The 17,642-nt window shown below is 32.1% G+C and overlaps 1 protein-coding gene and 1 non-coding gene across 2 annotated transcripts; both read left to right on the forward strand.

The window, feature by feature from the left end:
• The first annotated feature begins 10,608 nt into the window (after positions 1-10,608).
• LOC145121092 (uncharacterized) lies at positions 10,609-12,435 on the forward strand. The gene is made up of 6 exons (XM_079056868.1): positions 10,609-10,796; positions 11,093-11,154; positions 11,248-11,377; positions 11,547-11,619; positions 11,815-11,880; positions 11,996-12,435. The coding sequence occupies exons 1-6, from the start codon at positions 10,621-10,623 to the stop codon at positions 12,209-12,211; spliced, it is 723 nt and encodes a 240-aa protein (XP_078912994.1). The 5' UTR covers positions 10,609-10,620; the 3' UTR covers positions 12,212-12,435.
• A 1,893-nt stretch (positions 12,436-14,328) lies between these two features.
• Positions 14,329-14,484, forward strand: LOC145122902 (U6atac minor spliceosomal RNA). The gene has a single exon (XR_013714799.1). It is a non-coding gene; the product is annotated as a U6atac minor spliceosomal RNA (small nuclear RNA).
• The last annotated feature ends 3,158 nt before the right edge of the window (positions 14,485-17,642 follow it).

Below are 17,642 nucleotides of genomic sequence, written 5' to 3' on the forward strand. Positions count from 1 at the left end.
TTTGACCTTGTAGAATACTATCAGATTGCCCAAGGGTAAAAAGGTAATTGGAATCATTTGAGTGGAATGGGAATATGTGATCTTGGCTTGCTTCCTGAAGTTGTTGTCTTTTGATGTCTATTGTTAGCAAGTCAGGTGTGATGCCAGCTTTTTTAAGTTTTTTTTTTCTTTCTAAAATGACAATTAATTGCATTGTACTTTCAAAGAAAAATGTTTTTACTAAATATTTTTCATGAATTGTTGCCCGTGTATATATATATATATATATATATATATATATATATATATATATATATATATATATATGTTCATTTAGTTGAAAAATGAAGATAAAATGTTGGCTTCCAAGGTTAATTTAACTTAACCTACCAACTTCCTATTAACCATTTCATGTGTCGGTTTCCTTGATTGTTTTATAGAATAAACTAATTTTTCGACATTAAAATGCATCAGGTTCCTTGATTACTCCCAATTATAACAATGTACTTTCTAAGTACAATGCTATAAATGGCATCATTTGGTTGTTAATCTTTTTTATTTTTGTAAAAATATTTATTTTTTAAAATTCTTTTGTTTGTGACAAAAATGTTGTACATAGACCATTTCTTAAAAATTTCTCTTACATTGTAGCGGTGAATTTTTTTAGTTTTTTTTTTTTTTTTTCTTTTTTTTTTTTGTGTGTGTGATGAAAATGTTCTATGGTAATTAAATTATTTTTACAAAATGAAGCTACATAGTTTGAGCCTTGAGTTTTTCTTTGTTGCTGCTGAGTTTCATTCTTTGTGCTTATTCATTATTATCAAAATTGTCTTATAAACCTTCCATGTTTAAAAATGGACAAAAATGACATTATTTATGCTTAGCTAATACTATTAAAATTGCCTTTTGATATGTGTGTAAGCACAAATAAATTAATTTTGAAACAAATCAGTTTCATTTTTTTAAACAGGGACAACTGAGTTTCATTCTCAAATAGTCATGATTTTCAAGTTCTCACCAGTAAACACAAGAAACATTCAAATACTGAAGCTTATTATAACTACCATCTGCAAGAAGAATAGTGTATATGTATGTGACTGTGTTCATGTCTCCTTAGTATTTATATGTATTTTAATCAACCTGATACGGATGCATCATATGTTTTTTTTTTGCTAATTTTAATTAATTATACCAAGGTGGGTTTATGTCAATAGATTCATGGTTCTCTTTTTCTCCATATTCAACACCTAGCATACGATTCTATCAATAATTTAGAACTTAATTTTATAGGTTCTTGCCCTAAGATGGAAATGGATGCCATAATTGTTATTTTGCACATGAGAGTTTGCTTTGACACTGATTTACCATATGTTTTTTTTTGTCAGTGTTTATAGAGGTTTCTGTCTTTTTTATTAATAAAGAGCTCTTTGTAGTTATATTGATATGTGTTAGTACTTTTAGTAAAACATGGGTAATAGATAGGTATGATGAGGTTTTTTATATAGTCAGAAATAACAATCCACTACATTTCTATTTGATTTTTTAGTTTTCATAAAATCATGCATTCAACATTAGACAAATGAAATTATGTTGCTATTTCTTTAATTTTTATTTCTAAAATCTAAGTTATGTTAATTTATCACCCGTGTAGCACACGAGTTTTAACCTAGTATGTATATATATATATATATATATATATATATATATATATATATATATATATATATATATATAGGGAAATGATCAAATGAGAACACATAAAAGGTTGAGAACGCGAGAAAAGTTCTAGACCAATCAATATTTGAGGGCATATTAGTAATTATATATTTTCTTAAAATTAAAATAAATTAAAATTCAATCAAATTCCCTTAAATTTAGGATCGGTTACCAAATTCAATTCGATTTTTTTTAATGGAATATAAAAATCATTTTTACCAAAACATATTTTAAAACTAAAAAAAAATTAATGTTTTTTTCTTAAAAACATCAATTTGTTTTTCTCTAATATATCACATAAATCATACGTCAATGGTAAATAAACTATCAATCATAAATGATTATATTAGAATTTGAAATTGTACATTAATATTGACAAAATTGTAGTTAATGATTAAAAACCATGTATTCATACATTAACTCACATTTTCATTCATAAATATAAAATGTTATAGTTTTTAATGAATACAATCATAATTTTAATTGAATAAAGTATAATATAAAATTAAAAAAATCAATACATTTGTAATTGTAAATGAATAAGAACAATTTCTAAAATAAATCTCATATAGTTGTAATCACAAATGAATACAATACATAGTATAAATAACTATTCTATACATGTAATCATAAATGAATAACTCAAAACATAAAAGAAATTACAATATGATAATTAGCTATTCAGAATACAAGAATACAAAATTGAAACATCAAGCTTCCGTTTCTTCAAAAATTGTCTGTTGGTGAAATTGTTGCTTTTCTCTTCTGCAGAGCATCCAAAACCTACAACAAATGTTATAATCATTAACGATATGTTATAATCATTAATGATTGAAACTCAAAGTGTAACACCCGATTCCTGGTACGTATTTAAATTCAAGAACTTCATGTATTTCCTCTGGGACTCGACGAGTTGGTGGCCCAACTCGTCGAGTAGAGTCGTGATTCGCGGGAAGTTTAAGTGGCCTACTCGACGAGTCGGGAGACCGACTCGGCGAGTAGGTGTTGTTTGAGTGAAACCCTAAATTTGAGGGTTTGCACCCTATTTAAACAACTTATCTCAGCCTCCATCGTCCCTATTACTCCCAGAAAGCATTATCTCGAAACCCTAGCCGTTATTAGTGTGTTTTTGAGCCTTGAGGTGTTACTTTGGGTGTTTGAAGCTTGAAAAGAAGCAGGAGGCTTGTGAGATCAAGGGGGAATTAGGAAGATCCAGAGCTTTGGGCAGATTTCCAGGTTATTGGAGGCATAAAGCTGAACCTTATCTATTCTTTGAGTAGATCTTGATTTTGGTCCATTTTCCTCCATTTTCTAAGCCCTAGTGAGGATGTATTCGGGATTTAGTGTAAGGAATGAGTTTGTGCTTCAGATCTAGGGCTATTGAGGGTTTTTATGGCATAAAGGTGCCCACCTTGTTGCCATGAACACCCCATGCATCTTGTAGACCACTTTTTATGGCTTTTGAGCCAAGGATCCCGTGCATGCGCACCAAGTTAGGAACTTTACGTGTAAAATGGACATAAGGGGGCCAGATCTATGATTTTGGTGTGTTAAAACCCATTTATATCGACTGTATAGTAATGGTCAAAGATGGACTCGGCGAGTCGTTCTTGGGACTCGGCGAGCCAGGGTGTAATGACCACCAAATCCTTTTTGTCGATGGACCAGATGATAGTGTGGAAGGTCCCTCAGTTGTTTAGGCCCTTAAGGGACCTGGGAATCATGGGACTCGACGAGTGGTTGAGCAAACTCGGTGAGTCCAAGGAAATCTCCCAACCTTTGAAGACGGACTCGACGAGTTGTTCATACAACTCGGCGAGTCACAGACTTGTCACACTCATATGATTAAGATGGACTCGACGAGTTCAAGGAAGAACTCGGCGAGCCATATGAATATGGTCCCGATGTTATGATTGAAGGAGAACTCGTCGAGTTCTTGCTAGACTCGACGAGTAGAGTCGGAGTTGGGAACAGATGAAAGAGTAGGGACTCGACGAGTCGGTGAACCAACTCGGCGAGTGAGGTCAACTGGGTGTTGACTTTGACCAGGATGTTGACTTTAGCCATTTTACCCTAGGAGTAATTATCAGTTTTGACTAAGTACCTTTATTGAAATTGATAGCCGGAGAGTCGTCGGAGCAGCAGACAGAGATTTCTCACCCAGTTTTTTAGCAGTCAGCCATACGAGGTGAGTTTCCTTCCAGTAGGAACGGGTCTACGACCACAATGCCGGCCCGTTTAGATGATAGTAGTTCCAGACTTCGGTCCGATGTCGGGGTGGTCCCGAGAAGTAGTTATGTATGCTTGATGTATGCGTGATTCATGCATGTTTATGTTATGTGTATATGTTCCGGACTCCGGTCTGATGTCGGGCAAGCCCGATGCAGTATATGTGATTATGTTATATGTTCATGCTTATGTTATGTTCAGTTTATTCCGGACTTCGGTCCGATGCCGGGCGGGGGCCGATAAAGTGGGCGGGGCCCAATTTATGCCGGACTTCGGTCCGATGCCGGGCGGGGCCCGATGCAGTGGGCGAGGCCCAGTATTTGTTATATGTGTTATTGTATGGTATGTGGTAGTTTGGGGGAGCTCACTAAGCTTCGTGCTTACAGTTTCAGTTTTGGTTTCAGGTACTTCAGCTAGCAAGGGAAAGGGCTCGGGATGATGGCATGGCACACACCACAGTTTTCTTAGCCTGGGAGTTTATTCTGATAATTTATATGAGATTGTGTTATGATGACAGATTTTATGAGATTTTGAGATACATGTTTTATGATCTTATACTATGGCGATGATATTCATGTTTGTTAAATGATTTTGAAAACGAAATTTTTGGGTTGTATTTTTGGGATGTTTCACAAAGCTTACCTCTTGATCTTTGTATCTAAAACACATAGTTCTAATCATGGACAATTAATAAAATGATGATTTTATCTTTTATAGTGCATCCATAAAATTTATTTGAACTTATAATTTTACCCAATACAAGTAAACCTTAATAAAAATTTACTCCATATAATTCCAGTGCATAACAGTTAAAAAAAAGTTCAAAATGATTTGAATTTTTGTAATGAAATCAGCAAAGACATCGACTGTGTATGGAATCAGATTACTTAAGAAAAGAAACCGACTTTGAATGAAATCAACAAATGCATCGACTGTGTATGAAATCAACAAAGAACAGATTTTACATAACTATGAAATCAGTTTCAAAAAAAATTAACAAAGACATTGCATTCAAACAATGGCAAAGGAATCGAAACTTACCTGAGTCATCGCTACCTTGTTGAGCCGGAGTGGAGGCAAGGTTGCGCCGATGAGTAGAAATCAATGAGATCACCGACGAACTAGCGAACAAGGGAACCGGTTACCTAAGTCGTCGATGCCTTGTTGCACCGGAGTGAAGGCGAGGTTGCGCCGGTGAGTAGAAATCAATGGGATCACCGACGAAGTAGCGAACAGGGGAACCCGTCTTCGGAGGCGTGTATAGGACGAGTGGAGTCGACAACTGTGAAATGTGAGAAGGAGGATTTTAAGAAGGAGACGACATTATTATGAAACCCTAGAGAGGGGGGAATATAGATACGAGAAGATGAAAGGAAAGAGGTGAGAGAGTGAGAGATTATAGGAAATAGGTAAACTTGCAATTCCTATTATGTCCTTCTGACAATTTAAATGTTACACTTTAATCCCAACAGTTTTAGAATTTTTCATAAATCGCCCCTTTAATAATAACATTGGATTTAAATATTTAAATGATCCAAATTTGTTCTCACATTCTCAACCTTTTAGGTGTTCTCATTTGATCCTACTCATATAATAGTCCCCGATTAATTCCTAGACCCCAATCCACCGCCTAGCTAACGTGTAGCGTTTTCTGCAACCTTGATATATATATATATATATATATATATATATATATATATATATATATATATATATATATATATATATATATCAAGGTTGCAGAAAACGCTACACGTTAGCTAGGCGGTGGATTGGGGTCTAGGAATTAATCGGGGACTAGTAATTATTAAAAAAATAATTCAAAAATTTATAAATCTAACTTTAATACTAAGAATATAAGTAAATAAGCATAAAAGTTTAATAATAACTTAATAAGTTTAACAAGTACAACCATTTATCATCCAAAATAAACATAAAAGTTTAATAATAAGTTTAACAAACACACAAAATCATCATCCAACAAGTCCATAAAAGTTTAATAATAAGTTTAACAAGCACAACAATTTTCTTCTAATATTCTACACATACTTCCATTATTTAAACCTTATCCGACTCATATTCGTCTTCTTCTAACACTTGCTCCTCACTCTCGGACTCGAAATCTTCATCGAAAAGTTCCCTCGTTTTTGGACTTTCTCGGGGTGCTTGACTAACATCGGTTGCAAGAGCTTCATCAATAGTTTTGGGGTCTACTTCATCTACATCACAATCGTCGCAATCAACAATCCATTCTTGAGCAGAGAGAGAATGATTTGATAATAGCACTTCCATGTTTCTATCTTTTCTCTTTTTTTTTTTCCCATTAAATTAACATTGAATTGAACATAAACAAGATTGTTCAATTTGCTTATCTCCAATCTATTTCGTTTCTTTGTATGTACCTATAAATTTAAAGACAACAAAGAGTTTAAACATGCTTAATATTTAAATTTTATAAAATATAAATTTAATGCTTCAGATTACTAACCCCTTCAAACGTGCTCTAATTCCTTTCACAACCCGATAAACTACTAGTTAAAGAAAGAACCCTCATTACAATCTTTGTCAAACGAGGAGTTGTGCCACCAAATAGTCCCACCAACTAGCTGTGATTTTGAAACAAAAACAAATTATTAATCGATAAATATCAAAATTTTATAAAATAGATAAATAGATAACTAAAAGGAAAACGAATTACCGGGATCAAAGTCGGCATCATTCACCTTACAATGTTTAATTGCAAGATCAGAACCAAATATATCAACTTTTTTCTTGTACTTTGGCGAGTCAATAGTTACGACTTGCCTTTGCATCTCTAAATCTCCAAGAAATAATGTATCAAAAAAATCAAGAACTGCATCCATTACATCGGGATCAAATTGGAGTTGTGCATCATTATAAATGGTAATACGGATTCAAAAGATAAGATGTTAAATGTAAAGTTGAATGTAGCCGACCTTTCATCTTTGTGTTTATGATATCTATAATAGGCTTGTAGTGTTTCTCGTTACCACCCAAAGATTTGATAATTTCTTCTTTTGCAACTTTAATCTCCCCGTAAACAAAACCCATTGAGGGCTTCTAATCCGCATCAATCATTCGAAGGACTTTCACCAAAGGGGAGAACACTTTTAAACATTGTGTCACACCAGACCAAAATAGGACACTTATCATTGTTTTATATGAGGCAATCCCTTTAGGCTAACCGGAAAATTTACATTTCTCCCATTCGTTGCTAGAGAACATATGTCTTAGTTGCTCCTTTTTTTCGGAAAAACTTTGTAATGTTAGAAAGGTGGAAGCAATTCACGTGACTTCCGGTCGGATAATCTCCCTTTTGTTGGTGTAACTTCTCAACATCGCCAATGTTTTGTGGTGAGCGTAAATGAATATGGTTAGTTTCTTTGCTTGATCTAGGATTTTCTTAAACCTTGGGAGTGTTCTGATACATTGAAAAATAAACACGATTAAATAACAAATTATAGTATATAATTAAACATTTTTAAACTAAATAAAGTACTAAATAAATAAAATAATAAATACAATAAAATAAATAAATAAAATAATGTAAATACCTTCAAGCATAAGGTTAATGGTATGTGTCGCACATGATGTCCAAAAAATAGATGGTCTTTTCTCTTTTAGCAACTTCGCCGCCCCCATGTTATTCGTGGCATTATCAGTCACAACTTGAACAACATTCTCGGGATCAACTTGTTGAATACAAGATTCCACATACTCATATATGTGTTGGCTTGTATGTTCTTCACTGGAACATTCTTTTGAAGATAAAAAACGGTACCCATCTTCGAATTAACACATAAATTCATAATGCTTCTCCTCTTTCGATCGGACCAAGCATCCGTCATAATCGAGCATCCATCATCTTTCCATTCTTTTTCGTTTTTTTTCAACAACTTTTTTGTTCTTTCAACTTCAAACATTTATAAAGCCCGAACTCAAATTGTTTATCTTGCAAGCCTAAACAAGCTTGAGCTCGACTAAGTATTAACTTCTATGTCGGTGAAATGTATCCATACTTTCATCTATCCCAACCTACTTGTTATATCATTACCATTTACTATCTCCTTTCTATTTCATCTTCCTCATCCCACAACAAGTGATTTATAAATAACCAAAGCATGAATTCTATTTCATCTTCCTCATCCAACAACAAGTGATTTATAAATAACCAAAGCATGAAAGGTAGTGAGGTATGAAACCCACAACAAGTGATTTATAAATAACCAAAGCATGAAAGGTAGTGAGGTATGTAACCTGTTCAAAGTATGACTCTCCCCTCTTTCCGTCGACACCCAGCAACCTAGGGTTTTTCCATTTGAACTTTCAGTAATGTGGGATGCTACTGAAATAAGCGTTGCAAAGTAATCTATTGTCTCACTTTTATACATGCTAATCTTTATTCCTATTTTAACCACCAAGCGATGTGGGATGATTAGATATGCTCATCCTACGTTCTTTTATATATCCTTTTCCCATGAAGATTAACTCCCCGGCATTTGATCATCAAAATCACTGCAATTAGACCAAATTATGCATTAATTAGTTCCACATCATTTTACATCAAATTGTTCCACTACTACAATAATAAATTATTTGCTACTCTTTATTAGAAACAATCTAATGATATTCGTGGCCTTCAAGCAACTAATGATTTTAGGCATATTTAACATATTTTAGTTTATATGGTTTAAGTGATGATTAAGTTATATACCTTGCAATTAAAAACAAATTTATTAAGCACGTTTATATAAGATAGTGATATCAAAAAAAATATATATTATTATATTATTGAGACTAGTTTAGGCTCGGGGTTTGTTTATATTTGTTTAAGTTCAAGCCAGTTTGGCTTATGAGCCTAATTGAGCTTAGCTCACTGAGCTCGAACTCGTTGTGCCCCAAAGTAAACCTGAGCCAACTCAAACTCAAATCAACCTTTTAATGACTCATTCACAAGTAGCTCTGTATATGTAACTATGGATAATGTATAGTAATTTTGAGTTTAGTTGACTTACAAGTAGTTAAAAGACAAAATTGTAAAAATGGTTCCTATGGTTGGCAAATTTATGTGTTTTTTGTCCGAAACGAAACGTTGGTGCACCACTGGTTCAAAATTGGATCTTTGTATCGTTTTTGGTCCTTATCTACTTAAAAAACCATTATGCCCTTATATTTTGTTTTTCCATTTTTATATTATCTACTTTTTTCAAAAAAAAAAAAAAAAACCCACCACCACTAAAACCTAAAAGTGATTTTGGCAATTTGTTTTCAGCCTCCACACTGGGAAGTCACTATCGTCGCCCGCCGCCAGATGCTGCCACCTCCCTTTTCGTAGTCGACAACCATAATCGTCGGAAAAACGATCTCGATGGGCGGTATCCGGTTCAACACCGCCACCACTTCTCTGCTACAAATATGGTCTTCCACAACCTCCATTCTCGCCGTCAACCTTCAACATCGCCACCCACCAGAGTTCATCTAATTCGAGATACAAATCTTGATTGAGAAGTTCTCCGTCTCTCTTTTCTGTCTCTTATGTTGTTACCACTACCAGATCTGTGCATAAACAAAGTTAATGGAGATGAACGCCGGTGGTGCAGAGGGGCGACAACTATCATCAATTACCACCACCTGTATTGCTATAAAAAACCATCACCTCTCATATGGTTCTCCATTAGAAAATTGTGTTCATCCAAACGTTGATTGACCCACCTACAGTCCCTCCATACTTCTCCCTTCCTCTGATTTTGACAGATGATATGATTTTTATAACAATTTTCGATTTCTAGATCTTGGAAAGGGAAGGTTATGGACTTGGAAACATTTTCAGGTTGCCGATTCACCCATGCATTCGCCAAATCTAGGGTACACAAACCTACACACCATATACTTGAATAAATCGTCTTTACATTAGGGTTCATATTGGTGGTGATGATATAGATGGCTGGAATAAAATGTTCAAAATAAGTGGAGGCTGTTGGGGGTTGTTCGGCTGGTGTTGTGTAGGTGGTTGTACATGATGTAGGTGGCTGTTGGTAGCGGTATAAGGGTGGTTTATGGAGGTTCCTGTAAAGGTATTATATTAGGTGTCAAAGGAGAACGATGGTGTTCCGATGAGGAGGAGGGCGGTCCGTTGGTGGTGGTGGTTCCAAATATTAAAAAGAAATTAGGAGGGGTGGGTTGGGTAATTTGCATTTTTTTCTTGGTTTTTAATTGAAATAATAAGAAATTAATAGAAAGAAATTAAAAAAAAAGAATTAATTAAGGGCATTTTTGTCATTTCAGGTAGGGTATGGACTAAAACCATACAATAATGCCAACCATAAGGACCAAAAATGATAGAAAGATCCAATTTTGGACCAGTGGTGCACCAACATTTTGTTTTGGACCAAAAACATATAAATTTACCAACCACATGGACCATTTTTGTAATTTTGTCTAGCTAAAATTGACATTTTGTAAATAAGGGTTAATCTAGGGCCTTAAAACGAGAGTTTTGACCCATTTTGATAATGTGGACATGTAAGTTAAATTAAAAACCTCGAGCTTTCAATTGGGCTAAACAAACTCTCATTGTAAGCCCATACAAGCCTTCTCTCTTGCTGTCGACCCGGCCGATGTCATTTGGCGCGAATAAGTACACACGCCTGAGTTTCGCGTAATTCAATCTGGAAAATGGCTCCAAAACGCCGGCGAACGACGGAGAGTGAAAACAAACCAGTAGTACAAAATTGTTCTTCAAGGATCACAAGAGCTCGGAGTTCGTCGGTGAAGTTAAATAATTATAATTCGCCGGTGGTCGTCTTCGCTCACGGCGCTGGTGCTCCTTCATCTTCTGAGTGGATGATTAGGTTACAATTTTTAACTCTCTCTCTCTCTCTCTCTCTCTCTCTCTATGCACATTCATGTTATCCTTCGTGAATATAGGTTGAATAAGAGCTATCAAATCTTCTATTGTTGTTGATTGTGTGTTAGTTTTTGATGCATTCTCACATCATTGCCAATTTTCGGTTTAAAATCTGAGTCTTATTAGGAACAAATTAGTATAAGATTCAATCCGATTAGGAACAAATTAGAATGCCACAAACCCTAACGAGGGAAAATTGTTTATGCAGGCTACAATAATCAGATGTTTGGTTTTATGCAGATGGAAGAACTTATTGGCTGATGCACTAAAAGCTATCGAAGTTTTAACTTTCGATTATCCATGTGAGTTTCCTCATAAATCAAATTCATTTAGGGCTTTTTACAACTTTGAATGCTTATGAAATTATGAGGTTGTCTAAAAATAGCTATTCTCAGACATTGCTGGAAGAAAGCCTCCTCCCAAAGCAGAAAAGCTAGTTGAATTTCACACAGATGTTGTCAAAAAGACTGCTGCCAAATACCCAAAACATCCTCTTATTTTGATCGGAAAATCCATGGGTTCAAGGTAAAAGTTATTCAACGAAGCTGATATGCAGTTCAAGGAAATTCAGTATTTCAATAGATTCGCATAAAAGATCAAACTTAATAAACCAATAAAATCTTGAGGATTTTTTTTTTTTTTTTTTGAAATCACAACATCAAACAAAACTAAAAGGCTTCATTGTTACATGCAGAGTGAGTTGTATGGTGGCTGCTGAGACTGATATCAAGGCTTCTGCTGTGGTTTGCCTTGGGTACCCTTTAAAGGTAAATATGAGGGCATTTACGTCTTTTCCTCTAACAATAAATCAGGAACAAGCCTCTGTTACATCTTGTTTTACATTTTTAGAGTGGGAGAAAGATTTGTCCTGTTGACATCAATACACAGTATACATAGTACACAGTACGCAGTACACAGTTTTGTCTTGTGATAATAAATTTGTTAAATATATTATTTTGCAGGGCACAAAAGGAGCCATTCGAGATGAACCCCTAATGCAACTTTCAATTCCTACCATGTTTGTACAGGTGACTAGTGAGTGTCGATTCATAATAAATAAGGGCAAATTTGTAAAAGTTAGGATTTAACTAAGAAAGGGTATTTTTGTCACTTCAACTTTTTATCAATGCTTTTTCTTTGAAGGGTACCAAAGATGGGCTATGTCCATTGGCATCATTAGAAGTTGTTAGAAAGAAGATGAAAGCTTTGAATACGGTTTATGTGGTTGAAAATGGCGATCACTCTTTCAAAATTGGAAAAAAGAATCTTGAAATGGCGGGAATCACTCATGAAGAAGTAGAAAGACTTGCTGTTCAAGCAATTGCAACATTTGTTTCTCAAATTATTGGTGCAAGCTGATTACTATTTATTGCTATTCTTTTTTTGTTAGTATATTACATTATTGCCCTTGTAAGTTGTAAGTTGTAGGCCCTGTCTTTTTGTGAAGATTTCAACTTATGGCGTACACTTCATTTGTACTGTAAAGTCGTCGTCGTTACTTTTGACAATTTTGCCCTCCATGAAATGACAACTTTAGGCTCTCTTTTATTTAGGTGTCGTTTTGTGTTGACTCAATGGACTTAATAGGAAAAACCATGTCTTAATTTGATAAGTTATGGGGTTATTATTATTATTTTTTTTCTATTAACCCATTTTTACCCTTGGCAACTTGTCTCCTAATTCTTTACATCCATACTTTTATAACAACTCTCTGGTTCTTGATTGTTATTAGTTAACATTGTTTATTCTTGATTTGTACATGTTATATCAAGTATTTTTTTTATTAAAATATTTATTATATTTATTTTTTTAATGTAATTTAGAATTTCCTTTAAAAATAGTTAGTTTTCATTCCAAACTTATCTAGAGATAAGGGTAAAATAGTTATTTAGTGTTCCTTTAGGGTGGTAATGAATAACCACATTGATCCCATAGTTTAAAGAAAAAAAGGATAACCTCACAAGGGTATTTTGGGTATTTCGTTACTTTTTTTTTGTCAGGGTCACTGTTGATGCTTGATTTTCTTGTTGAAAAGAAATATTATTTTTGTAGTTTGGATTCTGGAAAGATGACATAGTTGACTAATTAAAGGCAAATTTGAATTCTAGAAGGATATATAGAGTCCAAAATTAAGTTGGTATTTGTTTGTCCATGTCGACTTATTAATTTCCAAGTCTTTTTTTACCTTAATGATATTCTTTTGCATGCATTTGGATTAAATAATGTTTCGAGGAAGTAGACTTTAGAGAATATTTTACGTCAAGTATGACAACAATACATCTTCCTTTCTGTAATTGTTTTATTTAGAGACACAAGCTAATGGAACAAACACGAATTTGATTATCAAGTTTTTCAAATTTGTTTTTTATCAAACAAAATTCTAATAGTATTTTCAAGATCTTGGATCGAATTTGCTTCATCGAGTATATTTTGTATATATTTTTTCCAACTATTTGAACTTTTGAATCAAGTTTTAGTCATTTTTATATAAGAAAGATTCATCGAGTAATCAAAATCAAGATCAAACTTATCATAAAAATGATGGACAAAAAATATAAATTTCAGTATATTTTGGTAATTTTTGTGGTTTAAAACACTACTTTAGTTTCGTCATTAAAAATCATCCAAATTTAATAATTTTTTCTATGCACACCACTTTGACCTGTTATATTGCAGGTTAAATTTGTTACAAAAAAAAAAAAATTTGGTTAAAATTTTCACTAGAACTACTAAATTAGACAAAATATTCTATTTTATCCATTTTAACCATCAAAATTATCACCATAAAAAAAAAGACTCAACATTTTTTCATTTAATTTTTAAAAAACCACTATATTTTTTAACGCATTAAAACCTTTATATTCTATGAATTCTTATCTAAGACTTTTTTTATTTTAGAAAAACTCAATCTATTTTCATCAAAGCATTAAAAAACCATTATATTATTTTTATAGTGCATTAAAACACATATATTTTATAAAACTTTTTAATCTAATCAATTGTAACCAACAAACACTTGATAGTCGATTACCTAGCACTTGTGCTAAAAAAAAATATAGTTTTAAAAAGTAAGAGTTTAATGTACTAAAAAATAATATAGTGGTTATTTTAAAATTTGATGAAAATATATTGAGTTTTTCTAAAGCTTTTCCTAAAAAAATTGTCAAACTTGTATGTCCTTTATTAACGAAACGGTTAAAACCACAAAATAGTAAAAATGTTCAGTATTATATTTTTTACCCTAAAAATGTATAATATTTAATTTTACTATTCAAATAAAACTATGATATCGTGAGACGCAGATTCTCTTATATTTTGTTTTGTTGTAGGTTTTTATCTGTTGTCAATAATGAAACTTAATCTTATGGATAAGTAATGAGAAAGAAGAAAGAAAAATAGAATTTTGGAAGCATCCCACATCGGAAGATGAATAAGAAGTGGAGGTGTTTATTAAAGGAAGATTGGAGAGAAAAAACGTGTTCGTAAGAAGGAGAGATGGTTGGCATCTCCCCTGACAGGGACGGGAACGGCCTTCGGGCTTACCAATTGCCACACATCCGGTTAAGGCTATCCAATTACCACACATCCGGTTAAGGCTATCCAATTATGTGGATCTCTAACCCAATTTTCTTTTTTTTTAATTTTGTTTTGGCTTTTTTAGTTTAAAAAAAAATAACTTTACACAACTAGAAATTAAGGTAATATATTCTTTTTAAATTACAAATAGAAGACATGTAACTTTACATTGGAGCTATAATATTCTATAGTCATGAAATTAATACTGGCTTTTTCATGAGATCTTCATTTTTTTAGTTATTTTAGTTATCGATCCATATACAAAAATGTTAATTGCATTAATTTTGTTTAATTTATTATACCATTTATATTATAAACGAGAAGAATATCCATGTATTTTGAGATTAAAATTAGGTAGTTAAAACTTTGATATATCAATGACAAAACTATGTCATTGACTTTAGATATAAAATAAAATGGATAATGACTTGAAATAGTAATATATTTTTCGATTTGTACACATTTGGTCACTGAGTTTATTTTTTTCGTCCACATTTACCCCTTCAACTTGTTAAACTGTATATATTCAATCTTTATGACCGGTTACTCCAGGTTAGCCGGGAAAAATGACTTAATAGGATAATATATTTCTCATTTTGTACACATTAAGTCCTTAATATTTGTGTACATATTTAGTCCTTAATATTTTTTTTGTTTCAAAATCAGTCCTTTTTGTTTTTGTACTCATTCATTACTTATGAATGATTTCTTTAGGTTTTCTCACGACGTTTTACATGGGAGAATCATTGATGCGTTGTTTGGGGTTGTTGATGCTTATGTTCATCGCGATCTCGACTGTTTGGTTGCGTAGGTCTTGTGCTTTGACTTAGGTTTTGTGTCCTGAACATCGTAACTTCTTCATACGATATCATATTTTAACGATCTTTATATCCATGTGTTCGTTTTTTGAGTCTACTACAACTTTCGTTAAGCTACTTCCGTTAAAATATAATATATTTTTACTTACGATTTTATTAAAAAAAACATCCACACATGCATTCATAAAAAAACGTATAGATATAAATATCGTAAGTAAAAATATAATAGACTAAAATACGAACGCATGGATATAAAGATCGATAAAATCCGAGATCGTATGAAGAAGTTATAACGTTCAGAACACATGACCTAAGCAACCAAGTAGTCGATATGGTAATGGACATAAGCATCAAAAGCCCCAAACACCTCATTAATGATTGTCTCATGTAAGATGTAATGAGAAAAACTTAAAGAAATTATTCATAAGTAAGTACTGAATAAGTATAAAAACAAAAATGACTTATTTTGCAACTAAAAAAATATTAAGGACTAAATGTGTACAAAAATATTAATGACTAAATGTGTACCAAGTGAGAAATATATTACCCTATTAAGTCATTTTTACCGGCTAACCTAGAGTAGCCGGTCATAATGACTGAATGTGTACAGTTTAACAAGTTGAAGGGTAAATGTGAACGAAAAAAAAAACTCAGTGACCAAATATGTACAAAACGAAAAATATATTACCATTTTAAGTCATTATCCCAAAATAAAATTTTACTCTAATTGATATATGAAACTAAAATTATTTCGAACAATTTTGATGATATAAATATATATTATAACAAATTAGCATGAGGACACTAGAGTCAAGATCAAATAAGAAGGAAATTTTTGGTAGCAAGGTAAGAAGTTTTTTTTCTACATATTTTTTTCGCGAACAAACAAAATGAATCATTAGATGATTCATTTGTAAGATGATTCACAAGAAAAAATTCTCAAAAAAACATCTCGATGATTCATTTATACAATGATTTTGTTGTTATTCACTAAAATTGTCATAAAAATGAATTTTTTCTTAATTTACTTAAAAATGAATCATAAAGATGTTTTTTTGGGAATTTTTTTCTTGTGAATCATCTTACAAATGAATCATCTAGTGATTCATTTATTTTGTTCGTCAAAAAAATATATAGAAAAAAAAATTTCTTACTTTCCTACCAAAAATTATTTCGAACAATTTTGATGATATAAATATATATTATAACAAATTAGCATGAGGACACTATTCCTTAGCATTGTCCAAGTTTAATATGTATATATAATTACATCACTTAATAACATATATTATTTAAAATACTTTTTGATTTAGTGTTATTTAAAAAAATGTTATGTTTAATTAATTTAAAATTTATTTATTTGATTTTTTTTAAACTTCAATAATGATTATTTGAAATATAATTTGTAAGGCAACATAAGTTAAATTATGATTGTATTTTACTATTAATTATTATTATTATTAGTGGAATTTACAAAAATATGTGGGTGGTGGTGATGTTAAAGCTGTGTTTGAAAAACTGATTTGAACCGGCTGGTCGAACCGGTTGGACTGAGAATCAGAGAAGTGAGCGGTTCAACTAGCACCGGTTTTATGTTTATTTTTTAATCGGAATGAACCTACCAGTTTTTACAAAAATCCGCTTGAACCTGTTAAATTAAACCGGTTGAACTGGTTAAATTAAATAAAACCACATGAAAATGAATAATTTTTATAACAAATTTTAGTTTGTTCAACATCTATTTATATTTCTTTGAATAAAAACACATGGTAATGTTATAAAGTTTTTTAATGTGTTTGTATTTATCTAAAACTATATTTTGTTTATGTATTATACTTTATTTTATTTTTGATGTACGTTGATTGATGTAAAACTCATAGTTATGTGTTTTTAATGTATTTAGATTGATCTTCAACTTGTATTTATGTGTATTTTTTATGTTTAAACTTGTGGATGTCTATGTGTGTATAGGAAAATAGGAAAAAAGATGAAAATTATAGAAACCAATTGAACCGACGGTCGAGTCGGTTGAACCGAAAACCAATCATCATACCCGGTTCAACTAAAAAATCGATTTTTTAAAACATTGTGTTGAAGGACGGAGGGTGAGGGGAAGGGAAAAAGGGAGTGTGTGAGGTAGTGGGACCACTAATCTATAAATCATATTGATTCAATTTTTTAAAATTATAAATAATAATCAAATACTAAAAAAATAAAAAATAAAAGATAAAAAGCAATATAGTCATTTCATGTTTAAGAGGATAAACTATGTAACATTTAGTGATATAATGGACATTCATTGTGGTTTTTAAAATATCAAGTTTATTCTCTATTTTTTCGGTCTCATAAAAGGTCCATATGGTTTTAATTTATATCATGGTTGATCCTCCACCCAT

The sequence above is a fragment of the Lactuca virosa genome, chromosome 6 (assembly GCF_052849685.1).
Source record: "Lactuca virosa cultivar CGN04683 chromosome 6, Lactuca_virosa_CGN04683_v6, whole genome shotgun sequence".
NCBI classification, from domain to species: domain Eukaryota; kingdom Viridiplantae; phylum Streptophyta; class Magnoliopsida; order Asterales; family Asteraceae; genus Lactuca; species Lactuca virosa.